Source organism: Amphiprion ocellaris, chromosome 21 (assembly GCF_022539595.1).
Source record: "Amphiprion ocellaris isolate individual 3 ecotype Okinawa chromosome 21, ASM2253959v1, whole genome shotgun sequence".
Taxonomy (NCBI): Eukaryota; Metazoa; Chordata; class Actinopteri; family Pomacentridae; genus Amphiprion; species Amphiprion ocellaris.
In genome coordinates, this window is record NC_072786.1 from 14,317,528 (window position 1) to 14,339,098 (window position 21,571).

The following is a 21,571-nucleotide window of genomic DNA, read 5'->3' on the forward strand; positions in this document are numbered from 1 at the left end:
TTATAGTCAGTTAAACTATGTGTTAAGAAATTATGAGCAAATATGAGAGCAGACAAAAAAAAGGTAAATTGTGCTATTTGGTGCCAACTGTGAAAAACTTGGGGTGTACCTCAATTATGTGCTAATGTATGTACATAAAAAAGTGAAGTGCACCAGTGTAACAAGTGAGTCTGGAGGCATGCCATAATGCATTTGTCATCCTCCTTGTGTTGAGCTGCATGTCTAAAAACAATACATTGTAAGCATACCTAGACACCCTCCCCCTTGTCCTGTACCACAGTCAATAAAAAATGCATGACATAATCCATAAAGAAAATTACCCTTTCTCCCCCACAGTGTGAAGTGACCTCTCCTCACCTCCCACACCGCAGAGTTGCTGTTGACATATGAACCCCGTCTACGTTATCTGATTTAAAAAATACAGTGTAATGTGAGCTCACACTGGAAATGTGTGACATAGCAGCCACATAATATATTTAGCCATCAGAGAGACAGCTGCTAGTGGCTGAGGGCAAATATGGGATGGACATTCTGTCAGCACATTGCTTCCTTTTTAACCTCCACAACACAATCACACACAAACTGCAGGTTTATGTGAAAATATGACAATCTCCTTTAATAATCACCTGCAAATGACCTCAAACTGGATTCATATTTCAGAGTCACAGTTTTTAGGATGGCATGAACTCAACTTTGAGGTGAAGTTAAGGTTCATTGACCATAGTAAGCAGGTGCGTATTGTGGTTGTTACGCATGTGACTTTTCCAAGTTGGCTTTTAGCACGAAGAGTGGAGCATGACAACAGGTGTCTAATGGGAAAACCATGTGCGTGTGTGGGGGTATAGTTGTGCTCCATCAAAGAAGAACTGGGCTTCATTATTTTCCCATTTTTTAACAAGTTCTGGCTTTGCAAATTCACAATACAGCACAATTTAATGCTCAAACTCCATTAACATGATAATTATTAATCCCTCTGAAGAAAACAATCATATAAACCACATTTCCTGAGTATGTTACAACATATTGCCATAAATGTAAAGTAAATGAGAGCAATTTACTTTTGCAGAACAAGTTTGTGATCCATGTTAAACATCGTGCTCCAAGACACAGATAGCTCCGGTTATGAACCACCTTGTGATCTTGTGATTGCAGCACTTCTTTTCATGACCCTAATGAGGAGAGGGCAGTTAACAATAAAACATGATCCACGGAAAGTACCTAAGTTGTGATTAAAACTGACTAGTTCCGTCATGCTTCTGCAGCACCGTAAAGCCCCTGGATGAGGTCAGCTCATCTTATGATAAAACTCAGCGCTAATGGCTCATTCCACTTATTTTGAAATCTCTCTGATCTTGGTTTAATACAGTCCCCCGAGTACCAACTAAAAGGCTAAGCAGCGTTCTGATTAGCCACTTCCACAAATAAACATCTTCCTCTTATCAGTAAAGAGGATGCATTCCCTGTGTAACACCAGGATGTGTGGCTTCCTCTTAAGTGAAGGCTGAGTTAACTGTATGTCCCTTAAAACAGAGAAGCACACTACAGATATGGTCTGAAAAAAAAAAAAAAACAAATCAGCATGGAAACTTGGAGCAGGACATGGAAAAATTTGATAGCATCACTATCCCCTCTCATTCTGACTCATTTTCTGCCCCCTTTCTCATTCTTTTTGCCCTGCTCCTTGGGGAAAACGCAGAGGAGGGCGACAAGGAAAGGAAGGAAGCATCCAAAATGGCTGGTGAGCTACACAGAGCCAGTCAGCTGCAGCGGCTGAAGACTGCGGGGCTAGAAATGAGAGGAACCATGTGAAGCTCAGCCAAGTGTGAGACCTGCTGGCATTGCAAGCCTCTTTCCTCTCACACTTGTCTCACAGAGTCATTAATATCACCCACTTATGAAGCAGACTGGTTTTATGACAGGCAGATACTAAAGCCCCCTTTTTCCTGCTTAACTCCTTTTGTTCTTTTTGCCAGCTGTGGCTACTCACTCTGTAACTTGTTTTTCTCCACTGAGACACGAAGAATAAAGACAGTGTGAAAGAGTGCAGACTAGTACAGCATGTGAGACCTGGTCATTTCTGAGCTTAACTGTATAATCTGTAATGATGTGCAAGGTAGAAAGCCCATAGGTGAAGCGTGAGTGGTGCTGAGGCTGACCATGCAAAAGTTTTGTCTATGGATTGTCCTGGGATGGTACCCACTGCTGAAGCAAATGAATACAATCTAAATGGGTGGTTTGTATTAAAATTCAATCCTGTATGGTTGTCAGAAATGGAGAAATTAGCTATAGAGACCAAAACCGTTTATTGTACTGTAAACATGTTTGCTTCTGCTGTAAAGTTGAGCATTTTAACATGGGGTTCTATGGAGACTGACTTGCTTTTCTTTAGCCAATCTCAAGTGGTCATTTGAGGGAGTGCAGTTTTTAGTATTTACGCCTTAGCTTCATTTTTTTAGCCTGTGAGGTTGCAGCTTGGTGATGATTTAATTAAAGATACAGTACATTGATCTTCCACACCAAATACTACTCAGCCTATCAAAACAGATGCATAATTGTATTGTGTGGCTCTAGCAGGAGTTCCAGGTTTTCCAAGTTTACTTGCATTTCTAGGTAGGGAAGGTTAAGAAGTTGCATTATGGGAAATGCAGCATCCCATGTTCTGGGGATTTGACTTGTATTTAAGACTAGAGTCAGGATAACTCTAGTCTGACTTGCTGGATGTAGCGTGCAGGTATAAGCCTATCATTGGCTGATAATCTCAGTCGGCATTGTCCCTCTTTTCTGCTATCTGCGGACAACAACAAGCTCTGGGCTGCAACCTTCCATGCTGAAAATGAAACTGAACATTTTTCTGAGGATTTGGATCATGCAGTAATGCACCTCGGCCAGTTTTTTATGCATTGGATTATCCATTTTAATTACAGTGCTCAGCTGCCTGCATGCAAATGTTTCACCACAACAACTCCAGTCATCACTAATTTGAGGTACCATTGAAGCACATTGTTGTGGACTGGTTTAAAGACATACAAACAAGCCAGAGTGTTTTCTAGTTCCCCCATAAAAGAACGATTGTTAGGTGCACCCAGACCTTTATGTTCTACAGAATGAGCTGATAAAGAAAGACTAGGATAGCTCAGACTCAGAAGCTTTACCAGTGTTTTTTTTAACCATTTTTTTCTTTACTAACTGTACTAAAAGCACAGGCAAATAAAGTTAAATATCTCTCACTGGGAGTCTACACTAAAAGCAAGATGTGAGCAGCACTTAAGCACTACTGAAGCATTTGATCAGTCCATCCACAATGACGTTGACCTTGTTTGGCACCTCTGTCCTCAGAACCAGCTGTCTGTCAGCAGCACAGATGAACCGAAATGGCAGCAGCCGGACAAACTGTCTTCTTCAGACTATCCAACAGCAGCGATTCAATGAAAATTCACTAAAGGTAGATTCATGTAAGCTTTTCCAGCAAGGTAGGAAGCAGCTATCAGTCAGCTTATCACTTTGTTGATCTGCGGTCACTCACAATATCACTGTCACTATGTTCAATTCAATTTTCAATTTTATTTATATAGCGCCAATTACACCACATACACGCAGATTTCCCTGTACTGAGCAGGAAGTGAGCCATGGACTTAAACCTGTACACACTTTGGGCTTGGAACGGTTTCCTATTTGTTAGACATGAAATAAGAAGCTCTAATACCTGTCTCTCTCAGCATGTTATTTAAGACAGTGAAATGTGACTCGGTGTGTGTAGAGTACAGATCATCGCAGGTTCACTGAGAGTTGGTGACACACTTGGTTGGAGTTTAGACAAACAGGTCGTCTGATGCTTCAGCTCCGAAAGGATGACGTTAAAAATTCATCAAGTTCTTTCCATGTCCTCAGTGCCAGCCAGAAATGTATGAGCGAGTTAAATGGTGTGAAATTAGATGAGACGCTGGCCAACAGTGTCAATATCGTACCACACTACCAATTCAGAAAAACACAGTGAACAGGTCAGGAAGCATGTGAGACGTTGTGACTGCTAAATGGGCTGATTCCTGGAACAGACTATTGGCCACATACATCTTAATTTGCTCTTGACCCCCATGGCCTTGAGTACAGTAGCCGATGTGGCGATAAAGTTGCCCCCCCCCATCTCCTTTTAGCCTCCATCACTCTAATGACTGGAAGAGAAGCTGGCTCCATCAGGACAGCTGTCATGTGTTTGTGTGTCGAAGTCTGTCTGTAACCAGAGCACCGGGTCTGTCAGAGGGAAGTAGGGGGTTGTACAGGGTCAGAGGTCACCAAGAGACAGGTGCACCTTTTTTGCACAAGCTCTTAATGTAATGAAACGCATGTAATCCATTTGTGGAGGATCAGTGTTGTTTGACCAACCATGTAGAGCGACGGACCTGACGAAACACTGAACTCATCACTATTGCTGTATAAACCATGAATGCCTGCGTGTCGTGTAACAGGTGAGACTTGTAGCAAAAAAAATCAGCAGAGTTACCATTTGACTCCGTATTTCCCCTTTCCGTTTTAGCACTTTTCAGCTTTTTTGCTTTGGTCTGCAGCGCGAAAACTGCTCCCATAAACCTTCTTATCAGCAGTCGCAGGCAGCTGTTTTCAACCAAGAGGATCTGATCAACCAAACGTACACTTCTGAGCACCGAGCGACTGCAAATACAAATAGAAACAAGTTTATGAACGTAGTGGAGCATTTGGAAGCTGAAGAGACAAATATTTGCCTAAAAATTTGGTAGAAACAAGAAGCACAACAACACGACGGCTAAAATGCTCACTCAAGACTATTGGACTTTGCATTACCATACGATTATTATCTAACAATGTTGTGCTTAGAGCATAGCGTCCAAAAAAATGAATGCAGTACTAATTAATTGTCTATATGTTGTCGTAGTAGGACCTACCAGTAGTGTGATGCTGTTCAGGTAAATTTGAAATGTGTGAGTTCTGATGTAAAGACTATGACGTGGGTGACATCACTGTGTTACGAAGAGGAGTGAAGAGGAGGTTAGTGTAATAAGTAGGAGTTTCCATTCCACTCATTTTTCGCTAAAACATGAAGTCATGTGCTTCTATGGAACCAGCAAAACCATGACCAACAGTAGGAAACTGGAAAAAAATAATTCTTATATGAAACAGCTTTCACACCCTAAACTATAAAAAAAATAAGGACAATAAGTCCACATGAGCTCTTTGCACATCTGTGTTCTTGTTTTTTGCCTGATATAGCTTGAGCACTGACACATTACATCAATAAATGCATATTTGCAAGTTAGACAGTGTGCAGGAGTCTGTTTGAACCTTCTGAATATTTTTTAAGTGGCAAAAGAAAGTTGAAAGTCTGATAATTATGTCAGTTTTTACCATTTCTGGCTCAGATAAATGGCATAATTTTGGCATTTTTCAAAAAAAAACAAGTCTTTCAAATCTGGAGGCGGGTTTTGGGATTCAGAACGTTAAAAAGAACTGAAAAAGAGCAAAGCGAAAACTCAAGGAGGTGAAATAAAATCTTGATTTCTTCCAACATCCTGACTCACCATTACAGCCTTAATGAAAAGCAAATAGCCTCGCTCCGCCAGTTAGGAGCAGACTGTCAAATTCGAGGGGTGAACATGGGGAAGTGGACGCAATCCCAGAATAGAGACCATGACTCAGCGTGAGAGCACTGCTGTCTTACTCCTGACCACATGAACCCCTCCGGCCTGGTTATGTGTGACTATGGAGGAGGCAGTTTATGTTCTTCTCTCCCTCTGTTTGTACACTTTAAAGCCACAGCCCGTAGATGTTAGATGCTGTGCAGCTGTTTAATACACTTTTAGCTGGATAACACACTTGTACAGCCAGTTTAGGAAGGGAATGTCCTGCAGCGCTTAAAAAGTAGTAATTATTCAAGCCTCTTGGGTCCAGTAGTCTGTCAGGAAACCGTTTAGATTGAACGATGATTCGAGACTGTTACAGGAAGAGCAGCTCCAATTCACATATTGGATTAAATTATTTAAAAGGATGAATTCACTGTAAAATAAGTTGGATCTTATTTTTGATGATTTGGTCATCACTCTATCACTATTCTGTCATTAAAGAAGTCAGATGGGACAAGAAATACAAGCAGTGAGACAAGCAACAAGACCAAAAGATCGTTCTTGACCTTGAGCAACAGCTGACATAACCTAGTCAGTCAGAACATTAAAACCACCTGACTATTATTGTCAAAGCAGCTCTGATCCGTTGGGTCATGTACATGCAACCTCTGGGGGAGTCCTGCTGTGTCTGGGACGCTAAAAGAAGATCCTTTAGGTAATGGGTCCAGTTCACAGAAATGAAATCTGGGGAGTTTGGAAGCTGAATCAACACACTGGGCTCTCTGTCATGTTCCTCGAGCTGTTTCTGAGCAGTTTTTGCAGAGTAGAAGGGAACATTGTCCTGCTGGAGGAGGCGACTGGCAGTGGAAAGTACCGTTGCTATGGAGGGGTGTTTGGTCTGCAGCTATGTTTTAAGTGGGTGGTATGTGTCAAAGTAGTGTTCACATGAATGTAGGACTCAAGGTTACCCAGCAGAACATTGCATATTATGAGATGATCAATGTTTTTCACTCCACCTGCCAGTGGTTTTAAGGTTGTGGCTGATCAGTGTAAAGAGAAACACCTTCACACAAGGTCTCTTAGTATTTGTTCTGTTCCATTCAGAAGATGGTTCCTTTCAGCTGTTCTTTCCAAGATCAAAAATTCTTCTATTTTCAATTTATAAACCAGCAAATCAATTCCATATCAACTTGACAAATACCACTCTTATCTGGTTGAGTATTTTTTTTTGCAATTATCCAGCGTTTGTTGTAATCTATCTCAGTTAACAGTCTGTTTATCTGACCTACTGGACTTGGGTGCACGCTGTTTTTTTTGCATCTACTATAAAATTATGGCTTATAACCAACATTTTGGGTAATGCTCCTTCAAAAACTGGTTACGATTGTCTGGTTAAATTTTTACCTTGTACAACCTTTCTGTTCCCATCGATGAACATTTCCTGCCACAGATTTGTTTACAGATTTACGCACTTCGGTAAGTGCTGTTATGCTAATGGAAATGAAAGTTGAAAATAAGACAGACGTTGTATTTCAATGGAATTATCCTTGAGATATAAGCTGGCCTCAAACTGTCCTTGAATATGACTTTGTGTCTACTTTTCAAATCACAAGTAACTTCATTCACATTTTTTTTAATAAAAAAACCCCCAAAAAACTCACAGCCAGGCTTTTTCAAGGGGTTTGGAGGAGTTTGTAATCCAGCCTTAAAAGACGGTTCCCAGATGGAATTCATGGGTAGACTTTACCTTCAAGCTTTTTTCCTGTCTGTACTTTAATACCAAACTTATTTCTATATCCTTACTAGAAAGAAAGCAGCGGGAGGAACTTTAAATAAATACCCTGTAGACTGTATTCTTATGTTGTGGGCTGTCCAAGTATTGGAACAGTTTGTCATAAAACACTTTTTTCACATCTCACTTGTTAGTAGCTTGCTAGCAGCCAAGTCTTCTCATCTCAGCTGAAGCCCATGGTATTAATAGTCTCATTTCATGCAGCACGCATGCCACATTCTTAATCAACAGGGGAAGAAAATAAAGCAGATCTAACTAGACGTACATCATTTTATCCCTACAAGACCTTACATTGACATTCAGCAGCAGGCAAGTGCACCCATGTTATTTCCATTGCCTTGTAACTCTATATTCTGCTTCCCTTTGCTTTCTGACACCATGTAAACACCCTGAGCCAAGTCAAAGTCTAGAATATTGATCCAGCAACGTTGGACTGAATCACTGAAAAGTGAGCCTCACACCAGCTCAGGGGCCCGACATGGCCACGAGAATCCAGGGCTCAATATCCAATCTCAGAGTTTCCACTCCAGTGCCCCTCTCGCCTTGTAAACATCCTCATGTTATACTCAGAACCCAGTCGGCAGATCCACATTTGATCTCTTAATTCCATCGAAACGGTCACGGAAGAAGCACCCGACAGCAAACTCTCACACACAGACACAACTCTCCTCCCCGTTTTTTTCAGTCTTGTCAAGTTGTGAAGTCATGGTTTCCAGCACTGGGAGACAGTTTGAAACCTTAAATCCTCCTCTAATAGTAGTAATTTGGGCTTCTAATCTGTTCTTAGAGAGAAACAAAGCTGAGATCATTACGGGAAGCAGAAGAGACACACACAAAAAAGATAAGGGATGTTTGAGGATGTCAGCATGGATGTAATTGAGCCACTGGGGGATAGCAAATAAGAGCTCTGACTATGAGGCGATGCATCTAATAAGCAGTGGAGACTCATAGAAGCCAACTTGCTGCCTCTCTTTCCATCCTCTTCTACCACCTATTGCTCTTTTTTTTTCTTTTGCCTTATTCCAGGTCTTTCCTCTTCATTTCTTCTGTCTTCTGTTGGGTGTAATTTTTTAACTCTGGACTGTTTTCTTTACATCTTTGCAAGCTTATGCTCTCATCTTACACACTCGGCATGATCAATATCCTCATTTTCAGCCTATTCCTTCCTCGTTTTAGTGTAAATAAACTCGTAATGCTGGGATTTTCCTCCCTTTGCCCCTCCAACTACTCCTTTCCCTCCTCTCACATGTATCACCGCAAAGCACAAAAGGAGACAAGTGATGATATCTCCTCCTTTATTGAGGTCAATAACACCATAATTGCAGGCTTTGTAAATGTCTCTCAGCCTCATTATCCTCAATGGCAAAGACGTTATTGATGTTTCTGCCTCTCCTCTACATTTTCCTCTGAGCAAGTCAGTTGGAGCGTTTTACCACAGCTGCCCCCCCACCTTCTCCACCCGCCTCGATCTAAAGAGCAGTGTTTAAGTGAAGCCTTGACAACTGTATTTTCAGTAGTCTATCAGGCACTCATGTTAGGGTGTGTTACAACTGCGGAGGAGCTGACGACATTGGATAAGATCTTTTTCTTCTATAAAATGGGGTGAGCAGAGCAGGTGTGGGTTATAAGAAGCTGATTCCACCGGGATTGATTTAACAGATGAACTCACAGGCAAAGATAAACAGCCTCGTATTGACTTGTGCTCAGTTTAGCTCCCTAGCAACATTATAGGCAGTCAGTTAGTGTTAAATGGATGTTAAGAGGATGATATGTGGAGTGCTTTATGTTCGATAGTACCGTGTAGACACGTTGCAACATGCTTTCAAGTGACTTTACAGGATTTTTCTGAGTTTCAGAATGAGCTTAAGGAATTTTTTACACATCATGCCACAGAAGAAATAAATGAATGATTGCTGAAAACAACTGGATCCCATCTCCTAGTGTCCTTACTGCAAAAATTAACCAAGAAGAAAATCTGTCAGGCAGCCATAAACTACGGCTGTCACAGATGACGAGCTCAAAAAGACAGCCTGAAAAATGCCAACTGTCAGAGAAATTAATTCTGAGGGAGGACAGTGTAACTTTGGTATTCGCAGACACAAAAGCCAGTTTAAAACACTGCTGTTTCATCTTAACCCTTTGATACACAACATGGGTCAAAAAAGTGACCCATATTCAATGGAAAATGGCTATGTCTTGACCTATGTTGTGCATCAAAGGGTTAACGACAGGAAATACTTCACTCATGAGGACTCTCTTCCTTGGCTCGATATTGATTTTGAGTCAGTTCTGAAAAATTTGCTTTTTTGTGAACTAAAAAGTACAAAATGATCAGTGTTTTCTAAATAAACACCAGCTCAGGGAAAGTGGCATCTGTTCACATTCACTTGTGTCACAAACTAAACTTTCTACATGACTGTGCCAGGTGTTGGCCTTGTTTTCTGTCTGAAGACACATGTAAATGGTACTAAGATGCTGGAAACTTACAAAATTGAAGCAGTTACAAAAGCATTAAATAATTATTAGCTACTAGACAGAAATAAGATAGCGGTGTTGATAATTAACAGTCGGAGCACTATTCCACTTCCTCCAACCTGAGGATTTGCTGCATGGTCTTCTCTGTTTTGCACAATTTTGACTGCCAATTTGACATGCAAGCATTTTATACTCTCAATTAAAACAGATGTGTTGAAAAGAATTATCAATAAAGAAAAGAATCATTAAAGGCAACTCTAAATGTGACAAGAAGTAGACTATCAGTCGATTATCTTTGTAAAATCAAGTAAATTTCTTTGCATTCCTAGTAAAGATCAATGTATTTTAGTGTATCATACAAATCGGCACACAAAATAATAAATCTAAACACAAAAGAGCATTTCAAGGGCATTTTTTCTGGTGCACACAAAGAACAGACAGTGGACAATGAGGAGACATACACCAAATTTGCCAGAAAGTGTCTTGGATTAGAATCACCGACTCTGCCTTAATTAAAGTGGTCATTATTGATAATTGACCCTGTGACAGAAACTGTAAACACAGAGTCCTTGAACTACTCACGTGTGATTTTAGGAGAATTCACCAAATTTAAACTTAAAATCACGATATTTCACCAAAGTGACTTTGTTCAGGACTCTTTTAAAACAACAAACATTTACAATTTGCTCTCAGGGATTCTGTAAAAAAAACCTAAAAAATTCTGCGTTCCTCAGCACAACCGAGAAGCTATTGGTGACTTAGCTACAACGAACAGCTGAATGACAAAATTCATGGACCTTCAGATGAGCTGCAGGCTGTGTTTACAAGGAGCAAAGAGGGGACATGTATGGAAGCAGGTTAAAATGTAAAAAAGCTAATGTATGGACAACACCTGTGGACAGTTGGATGTTGCATATACAAAAAAAAAAACTTCCAAAAAAGAATTAAAGAAATTCAGTTTAGATTTTTTTTCTGATTTCTGACATAACACTTGTTTCATACTGCACAGAAGACATTTTTGTGTTCTCTCTACTTCTACTCATGATTGTGTTGTTTCCATAGAGGTGCAGGACTTTATATTGCAGTGAAATTAAGCCACAGAGAGAAAAAATATGACAGGAGCAAAAAAAAGGGCAGAAACTGCTTGGAGTTCAAAAGGTCAATTTGAGTCGTGATTGTTGAACTGTTTTTAGGTTTTCTGATGTAGACGTGGTAGATTCATTTTATTTATGTCATGTTTAGGTTAGATTTTAAAATTTTGCCCCATGTTTTGTGTTTGTCTTTCTGCACACTTACACCATCGTTCAAAAGTTTGGGGTCACCCAGACAATTTCATGTTTTCCATGAAAGCTCACACTTTTATTCATGTGCTAAAATAATTGCACAAGGGTTTTCCAATCATCAGTTAGTCTTTCAACATGATTAGCAAGCACAATGTAACATTAAAACAGGAGTGATGGTTGCTGGAAATGTTCCTCTATACCTCTATGTAGATATTCCATTAAAAATCAGCCGTTTCCAGCTAGAATAGTCATTTACCACATTAACAATGTCTAGATTGTATTTCTGATTTAGTTAATGCTAACTTAATTGAAAAAAAAAATTTTAGCTTCCAAAAATAAGGTTATTTCTAAGTGACCCCAAACTTTTGAACAATAGTATACATTGTGCCTTTTCTCATTTGTAATTTTACTGTATTACATTTTTTAAAAGCATCTTTCAATCATTTATTCACAGTAATTTCCAAGAAATATGTCAAAGCAGAGTTAAAGGGTGTTTTCCTTGCCACTGTCGCCTTTTGGCTTGCTCTGGGGGTCAGGCATATTGGTTTTGTAAAGCGTCTTGAGACAATTTGACTGTAATTGGCGCTATATGAATAAAACTGAATTGAATTGAATTGAATTAAACCAGGTCATTCTGGTTATCTGAACGTTGCTACAGTCTGTCACAGGAAACATGAGACTGCCATAGAGAGCCTGGGGTCCACATGCCTTCTACCCACATTTGACCTCACACTCTGGACCACGGCTGGAGCCGGGACTGACTTGACGTCGCCACAGCACCTAGTCTACCTCCTCCACACCCTCCACGTCAACCGACATACACATCCTGACAGAACTAACAGCTCCCATTGTATCACCTCTCCCCGCAGGTGTCCGGACACATTCAGTCGGAGGAAGCGGAATTGTTGTGACACCTGCAAGTGTTTGCACTCACTGCAGTGCAATTTCACCTGCTGGTGAGACTCCGTCGCAATAGAGCGATAACTCAATTAAAATGACACTTTCGGTGTACGTATATGCAGTTTCGCAACAAAGTTTAGGATGACTCATGCTTCCTTTTGGAATATGGGTCAAGTTGTGTCTGACCGAATTAATGTTGGGGATGTTCTCCTTGAAGAAGCATCTAGATTAAAGTAAAAAACTTATTTAAGTAAATTATTAAACCTGCCATCTCAAGCATAAAAAAGCTTCAACAACAGGAGCGTGACAGAACTTCACATAGAATGAAGGTTTGGGTATGCAGAGTGATGCAATTTTCAATCTCTTAGTCTTTAAAATTATTCACAGAACACATTAAACTGTAACTCTGTTCTGTTTCGCTGTTTCCTTCTTGCTCATCCTCACCCCTGCAGCCGTCTTTCTCTGTGTCATGTCATTTTGAACTCTGCTCAAATGACTAAACCTCCACATCCCTGTCACCTTCGCACTCTCTGCACAAACTCTCTACCCATCCATCCATACATCAGCCCTGCCCTTCAGCCTCGCTACACACACACAGTCTTGGATGATGTTTATAAATAGACAGATTTGAGAACCCCCTCTGGCCAAAATGTCCAATTAACGTCAATCTGGACGCCTACATGAGCAGACTACTGCTAGTGCTGTACTCAGTACTAGTCTCCCTGATGGCTACACAGTGTCCAGTGTAGTCTGAACACTGCCATTAACAGTTCTTATGTCTCAACGCAGCTCCATTTAAGGGCTCGAGAGAAGCCATCTCAGGCCATCATGGGTCCACTTTTCTTAGTCCTCTCAAAACATAACACATCAGATGGGCTTGTGGTGTCTCACCTGAGATATTTCATGCACTTGAAGCCTCAAATGTATGATTAGGATAAACTGGCTTACCTAGTCCTTAACCACAATTTCAGTTATTTATGGAAAACTTTTATTTAAATCCCCTCAAAATTACTAAGGGTTAGTCTTTACACTGTAGTGATATTTTTTGTATTATTTAAGTAATCATTTGTATTTGTGAATTTGTTTAAACTTCACAACACCAAGCAGTTTTGGGATGTGTTTTTTTTTTTTTTTGCTCCTGTCACATTTTTAACCATAATGTAACAAGATTAGAATTTATTGTCAGTGCACAAACAAAACGTAGTCTTCACACACCCCAAATTGTCAGGTATCTGGAGTCAGTCACTGTGCTCAAAGCCCCAACAGTGGCAGCTTGGCAGTGCAGGGACTTGAACATGCAACCTTCTCCCTTCAATATAAATACCTGCACTTCTATAGAAACAGCACAACCATGGCTAGAAGCACAGAGAACTTGAAAAAGTTATGAATCTATGAATCACAAAAAAAGAAAACAACAGAAGTTGAATTTCATTAATTACTTATTTTACAAAATGTTCAATAATAACAATAATAATAACCAACTTCCAGTCACACACAACCTTATTCTTGAGACTTCCTCCATTTCCATGTCTCTCTGCTCTTGTGTATCTTCTGCTCTTTTTAGCCTCCCAGTACTTTACAGCACACTTTATTGGCTCTCTACATATGTGTGACAAGAGCTTCTGAATAAATAAATCTAAGACGAGTGACACATGCTCAGTTTACAATGCAACCTTAAACTTCACTCCTATAGCTCTTTATTTTTGGTATACAGATGTGCTTCCTGTGCCAAACAGGGCCCTCATCCAAACAGCTGTTAGCTATTCCCAAGGTTGCCTGGGTAACAGTGCAATGGAAAATTCTTGGGAATTTCCATGTGGCAAAGGATTGCGAGCAAAATAATACAGCACTGGGGCTGCGTCTCTCACTATCCTTCCTCCAAATCTTCTCTTCACGTACACCATGTGTGTAAGTATCTTTTTTTCCTGAAAGGAAGGCACGCTGAGAAACCTAAACCGGACACTAAAGCAAACTCAGAGGCCACACATAGGTGAAGAGGTCCACAAAACTTCAGTGAACGAGTGGAGGGGAGATTTACGAACCGCGTTACCCCCTCTGTCCTGTATCTTAATCTGTATGTCTGAGTCAGGACATTAAACGCCCCTTCCCCAAAGACAGCGGCCTTCCTAAATATAGCCGAAACTGAGAAAGGGGGAGCACAGGGGAAGGAGTGGGTGAGAAGGCGAGAGAAGAGTGAGTGATAAAAAGAAAGGTGAGAGGAAAAGAGCAAAAGAAAAACTGAAAGAATGGGTAAAAGTAGATGAAAGTGGGAGTCAAACCCCAGCTTTATCCATATCAGAACACATTTTGCATACTTGCATGTGTAACAGATATAACCGTCAGCTGCCTGATTCTGGGCAGGAGCATGCCTCCTGAAATATACCTGCTAGCACCAACTCCCTTATGGCCAAGAGGTGCAAATCACAGCCAAGGAAACCCTAGACAGTCCCGAGCTGATCATTTCCATCTGCCGCTCATTACATTCGATTTATCCTCTTCAAATCTCCCCATATTACCACTGTAGGTGTGACACTGGAATAAAAGTCGAAGAGAAATCTTCATTTTTTTTTGTTTTCCCGTTATCTTATATTAGATGACACATTCTTTATCCCGCTGTCTCTGCCAAAGCAAGAAACAAGAGTCGAAGGCTCCGTGATTCAATCAAAAAAACAGCCTGGAGGCTTTTCCATTGACTAAAATAAAATGAAATTTGTAAAAATAAAATAATAAGAAGAAAATACCAATGTGCTGGCCACCGTGACTGCAGCCAGAATGATTTTCCAGAGATCTAGGCACATTTTCTGGTTCAAACCTTTCTAGCACAATGATGACGTAAAGCAAATGTAAAAGCCTCAGCAAGTTCCCTTTGCTGCAAGCTAACTTTTAGATCATGACAGAAGTAATTGTCTGATCACAGCACGGCACATTAAAGTCATGATTAACATTATTGTCACATTCAAAAGGGTTTTCATTGAAGCAACACATTATAATTTATGACTAAACTGTTTAGCAGCAGTAAGTGCAAAGTGTGTGGAATCCAGAGGAAGTTTGGTCACGAAATGAGGCATATGTGTGGTTGCATGTGGAAACTGTGGTGTCTTCATTGCAGGCCATTGTTGGTGTCAGTCATTTGGGATGAGAAAAGTGTCGAGAAAAATACAAAGACACTGTACTATACAAAGAAGGAAGAAAATTAAACCTCTATCAAAGAAATTACCCAATTCAAGAAAATTCTCAAAGACACACCGAAAACAGATGATGACATGGATGACTCATTTTCCCATGAAAAAATAAAAGAATAGGAGGACATTTTTATGAAAAGACTGGTACCACTTTCATATCTGTTCGGTAAATATGAAGCTTGAGTAAGCTTTTGGTTAGCTGAGACTGCTTTAAGAAGAAAACAGGGGCAAATATCACAGTCAGAAGATAACAAAAAACACCTAAAAATTTCACTAATTAACATTTTCTATCTGATTTGTAGGACATTGATTTGAGACTATCATAGCTCTTGTTCAGTGTCAGCTGTGATCAACTTCCTGACCCCTGTAACCCTAAAAAGAATAAGAGAATATAGCAAAGAATGCATGGATGAAATGAGGGTACATCAATATATTAAATTAAAGCATGCTTAAATAGTTTCTTTCTTCAGTTCATTGTCAATTTATTTATTCACTCTGCTTAAGGCTGTAATTGCTGAGTCAAGACATCAGCTGTTTTGGGCTTAACTTATTGTTTGAGGGAACTCGGTGCTACACAGTTTTAGGAATTGGTGACTACGGTGGACTCCAATTTAACTCAAGTTTTCAAAGACCCATGACTCAGCAAACGGATGACATCCAAGGTTAAAAATGTGTTGACGTCATTACTTATAGTTAAAGCACATTTTTACTCCACTTTACTGCAACAAATATTTTTTCTTCTATATCACTATATAATCATTGTGTCTTAACAACCGTCATTTTTGACTCCAGTCACTGGGCAGCTACACTTGATGCTAAAGTTTTAGGCGATCACAATCAGAGGTGTGTTCAACTGGAATCAGTGCAAAATTTCCAAGGCCCCAAAAAACATGTGAGTACTTCAAGTTATCAGAGAACAAAAAGATGGTTTGTATATTGTGAAAAGCATGAGCACCTTCAGATAAAACACACAGGAGGCATTTGTCTGTTTGCTTCTCTCCTGCTCTCTGTGCTCATATATACTGCATTTTACTAGAGCTGAAATCCCAATGAAGTTGTTCTCATTTACATATTTTTCTTTTTCTGTCGCCACACAACGGAACGATTATGAAAAGAGACTGAAATGTGGTTCATCGAGACAACAAATTAACCATCACACACTTCCAAGCTGCTGCTCATCACCACTAAAACCCTGATTTTAAAAGCACAGCATCGTCTGACAAACTCATTACATATAAATTAAAGACAACAGCTGTGCTCTGCATCCAGATGTATCTTAATAAAATTCAAACAATATGGAGAAAATTAGTTGCTTTGGCTGGTCCAGGCTTTTAAAATATCCACTGTGTCTGTGTTGCACTTTGTTCAATATGCAAACTGAACGTTTTCATTTTAAGGTGTTTAACAGATATTTTTGGAAATGCATGACCGATTTAAGTAATAAACCGTTTTTTCTATTTATTTATCATGCTGGAGTTTTCCTTTTATATATAATGCTTTACTAAAACAATGGCATACAGTTTACAGCTGGGATAGGTTCCAGCCCTGCCGCAACCTCAATGAGGATTAAGCGGAGTGCAGATGATGGACAATGGACATACAATTTACTACAGCAAGATTAACTTAAATGAAAAGCTCATTTTGCATAACTTTAAACTGTCATTAAACAAAAAGGTGGGTTTTACTCTGTGTAAGGTTTTAATGGTGAACTACTGCAGCACAGCACAATGCACGAACACCTGAGAAGAAAACATACAAGAACTTTTTTGGAAGATGCACAACAAAACCTCCATGCTGTGTGTCGTCTGTTCATTAGTAGAGAGAGGCTATTTTTTTTTTTAAATTATTATTTTTTGTGCTTGTAGCTGCTACACACATTTAAAAAGCTCAAAACTCTACAATAAATTTACTTAAAGAAAATGGTGAATATAATGTTTTTGTTTTGGAAAAAAAGTTGACTAATTGGTAAAAAAGTAGAAAGTTAAATCAAGCCACAGCCTTAGATGAATATCCCCTTTGCTCTGTACAGAGTATAAAAATGTTCATTTTTTGCATTTTTATATTAATTATATTACGCTCCACAAGTATCCTCCCCTGAAACCTTAAATTGGAATTCCTACATTTTGGTTTCAAAAGGAAATAAGCAGAAATCCCAAGATGTCAAAATATTCCTTTAAAGTCACAAAAAAGATGTTGATGACTTCCCTCTGAGCCTGGAACTTGACCTTGTTCTGTTTAGACTTATTCAGGAATCTGCCATATCTGAGTATATCTTTATAGGGCTCCTTGCCTCACAACTGCCCATGTTGCTGTCTGTTCCGACAAAGCACCTCCTCACATTATGCCCACTGATCGCCGGAGACGAGGCCGCAAACACGAGAACCATGGCTCTTAGCTGGTTGAGCATGAAATCTAGTTAGCCTTAAAAAAAAGCAAGTGGGAGAAACAGAGCAGAGGGTGACAGAAACGGTGGAAAAAGAAACGATGGTGACAAACTGTATCTGAAATCCAGAAAGAAGCTAGTCTTGGATTGGGTGGCAGAATTCAGCACAATGTTATGGCACATTGTGATAAAAAGATTTAGGCATTTCTTGGGTTTCTGCATGCGAGCTGAATTCATTCATCAAAATGCCCACATACAATTTACATATGGGATCCAGCGGGCCAAGCAGTCCCTTTTTCTCTTCATCTCCATCCTTTTTTTTTCTAACCTTCATGATCTCTCACTGTGCTAGATGGCGCCAAGATCTCCGGGGCGCAGTCTATGACATCAGACTTTGCATTTCAGATTCGATGATGTTAATCATCTGCCTCCGGGCGGCAAAAAAGAGGAAGAGGAGAGAGAAGAACAAGAGACACATAGGGAGCCGGACGGAGAGAGATGGACAGCGAAAGAACAAGACGGAATTGGAGAGCGATGAGACAGAGAGTGAGAAGGGATGGAGGGAGGGCTGAGAGGATGAGGAGGAGGAGGAGGAGAAGAGGGGACATGAAGATCTGAAACAGACAGATGCTGGCATGCGAGGTTAGAGATGAAGCCCAGAGATACAGTCACACTTTAAGCCATGAGACAGGGAGGTGAGAAAGAAAGAAAGAAAGACATATACTGTATACATTCCAGGATTCAGTCACATTCTGTCTGTATATGTCTTATTTTAGTCACAAACAACGAGCTATTTAAGACCTCGCTTCATCCACATTCCTAAATATCCTGAAGGAAAACATGCCGGGTCAGTCTCTCCATCCTCGCCCCCTCTAGTTTCTTGTCTTCTCTCGGCGACTTTCACCTTGAGGAGTCAATGTGAAGCTTGTCACTCAAAATCACCATCACGACAACCGAGACTCAGACTGTCTGCTCACGATGAAACAGTGAGAATTAAAGGAAAAGGAAAATTTTGTCTGCTTTTTGGCAGAACTGAAGAAACTGCAACAACAATGATGAATGAGCGTGATGCAATATTTGATCCTGGCGTCCATTCTCCTAAATTGACTTCTCATAATTCAAACAAACAGAGTCAACAGCATCAGTGACTGTGGCCCTGCTGTTTGCCAAGCCTGTGTGAATACCATGTACACAGCCCACAGATCAATCCACTTAGTGGCCATGAAATATAGGGAGTGGGCAGGCCACTCTGCTAGTCTGACATCATTGTGCTCGGCCATTAGGCTAAGTGCCATCATGGCTGTGGGACCGTGCTTGGACTGAATTCAAAAACCGAACCCTGTCGTCCTGGCTCCCGCAGAACCATCTGGAAAATCTTAAACCTGTTGATTAAGTGTGAGGTGCAGCACGGTGGCCGAACAGGCAAACACACAGACATGTTGGTTTCATTTGGGAGCTGTATTCCTGTGACCATGGATATATCGCCTATTAATGCTGCGCTGCAAATATAGAGGGTGGGAGTCAAGTTTAGACGGGGTGAGTGAAACCTCCACTGTGCCGCTGATAACTCTGCTCTAATTCAAGTTAACCTCCTGCAGGAGTCATCACCTCATAGTTGGAAATCAAACCACCAAGACTTTTGCAATGAAGAACAGAGCAGAGCTGAAACACTGGTCTGCATGTTGGATGTGACAAGTGCTTCTAATTTCATTTGGAGAAGAGGGATCTTACACAGTTTGTGACGATAGAACACAAGTTACAACTAGAGACCAACTACCAATATCAATATCGGAGCTGATATTTGGAACATACATTTGTGGTAAAAATAAAAATCTTGCTGTTTGTTGAAATGCCTTTTTTTGATTGTTTGATTAGCTTCAGTAGTTTTAAAAATTCTCTAAAAAAAAATCTTCTTGTCATGGACATTGGCACTATAAACTTAGACATTTGAAACTGACTGAACTCACAGGAAATGTCTAAAGAAAACTAGGAATCAGATGAAGCAGGCATGTTTGTTCCTTCCACCACTGTTTTGGGTGGTAGCTGCAATTGTTTCTTTCAAAATCCCCTGCTGAATGTCTGTTTTGATGAAACAGAGATGGTGTTGATTATGCAAATGGTGTGGCCATTTCACAGAAAAGTAAAGTGTTTGCTGTGAAATTGTAATCTTTCAACATTTATCCTTCAGTGTTGTTTTTTCTCATGTTGTGTAACCAATCAGACAGTGTTTTAGTAGAGTGGTGATGCATCAGAGCCAAGAGAGCACATTTTTTAAAAATTAACTTATTTTGTTAGAAATTAGGTTTTTTTTTTGTTTAAAAAAAAAAAAAAAAAAGCAAATTAAGAGTGTCAATAATCTGAAAAAATGCTGAGTGTTGTATCTGATAATCAATTAGGTTGTTAATCAGTCAGTCCCTAGTTACGGCAAAATGCTCAACAATTGCCTGCTGAGAAACCATCTGGTAAGTTTTGACTAAATATCTGCTAATGTCTTCACAAATCAACTACATTTTACACCTAAAAATAGTCCAAAAAACATACATCATAACTTTAGAGGACCTTAGGCAACCTTAATATGCAACCAACAGGCCAAAGGTCAAAGATGTTCAATCACAGAGGACAGAAAAATATCAATATTTCTCATGAAAGCTGATGCATTTGCCTTCAAATGATTATTTATTAATCAACTAATAACTTCAGCTCTATTTCATTTTTGACCAAACTGTTTTGATAAGAAGTGCATGCGTTCTCGTAGTCTCCATTTGCATGCACTGTTAAAATAAATCGGATTCATTACAAACAACAGCTCAGATGTGTCTCGCTCTGAACTGTGTGTGGACATGGGGAGGAAAAAGTTCAGACATCCAGAGCTCTGCTGGGATGATTCATGTGACAGCCAGCCACATGTCACACTGCTGCAGGCTGGTAATAAAAGGACAGTGGCTTTAAATATCATGTTTCACAAAGTGAAGTTGCAGCCTCAGTAATCTGCAATCATCATCATCACTTGGGGAAGAAGAGGAAAAAGGCGCTTTCTGCTCCTGCTGAGACGCTTCAGAGAATTTTCGACCAACTGCAAATCGCCAACTTAAAACTGAATGCAGACTCTTTCAGTGATCCCACACATTTTACATCTAAATAAATCTTGATTCTGTCAAGTTGCACTCTCTAAAACGCCAAAGCTGTCATTTCTACTATCACCCAGGACTTTGAAAAGCCAACAGGCTGTTTTGAAGCTGTACTCACATCTGCGCTGTTGGGAATTGTCCAGTCGACACAGACGAGATGGTTGTCAAGAGTAAGAGTAGAGAGAATGAGTAATCCATAGCTTTGTTAATTTCCCCTAAAACAGGATCCAGAGAGAGGACGGAAGATGCACAAATAATAACAACAACAAAAAAAATGTTCACAAATCCACAGCCGCTGTGCGTACTTCTCAGCCAAACGCCTCACACCGCCATCGGTGCGCGTTTGGAAACAAATCTCATCTGCTATCTATGTTCCCCCCCACCGGTGGAGTTGAGGAGTGTGCTTTTCTGGGTTCAGCGAGGGTGTGTGTGACTGTTAAGTGAGTGTCTCAAACTGCGATAGGCTATTAGAGCAGATCTACAGCGTGTGTCAAGAAATTTAAAAAAAGGAGAAAAAAGGGGGAGGGCGCATAGAGAGAGCTTCAGCTCGGCCCGGCAGAGCGGTGCCACTCCGCACACTGCAAGAAATATCCGAACCGACGGCTCGCTGCGTTAAACACGTGGGAAAGTGTGTTAAATCGGGCTTGAGCTTGTCATGCTCTATTCGTTTTAACCCTTTATAAAATAATTATTTCATTCAGAATCTCTAAATGGCTCAGAAGCTACCTGTTACTGCATGATTTTAACAGAAATTAAACACATATTTAAGGAAAAAAGTGGAAAAAGTCGATCTATTTGTGCCAATTACGCAAACTCCCCTTTAAAAAAACGTGAAAA

The 21,571-nt window shown here is 40.1% G+C and overlaps 1 protein-coding gene across 2 annotated transcripts in view; it reads right to left on the minus strand.

Moving 5' to 3' along the window:
* cacna2d1a (calcium channel, voltage-dependent, alpha 2/delta subunit 1a) overlaps nt 1-21,196 on the minus strand; it is a 121,950-nt gene extending 100,754 nt beyond the window's left edge. The window contains exons 1-2 of one of the 2 annotated variants that reach the window (XM_055006822.1): nt 21,040-21,192; nt 20,853-20,949 (exon numbers count right to left, since the gene is read on the minus strand). In XM_055006822.1, the coding sequence (XP_054862797.1) occupies nt 20,853-20,932 (80 nt within the window). In that variant the 5' untranslated portion in view covers nt 20,933-20,949; nt 21,040-21,192. Of the gene's footprint in view, nt 1-20,852 lie in introns of both variants that reach the window. The other variant, XM_035945000.2, reaches the window with a different exon arrangement.
* Nucleotides 21,197-21,571: the final 375 nt, after the last annotated feature.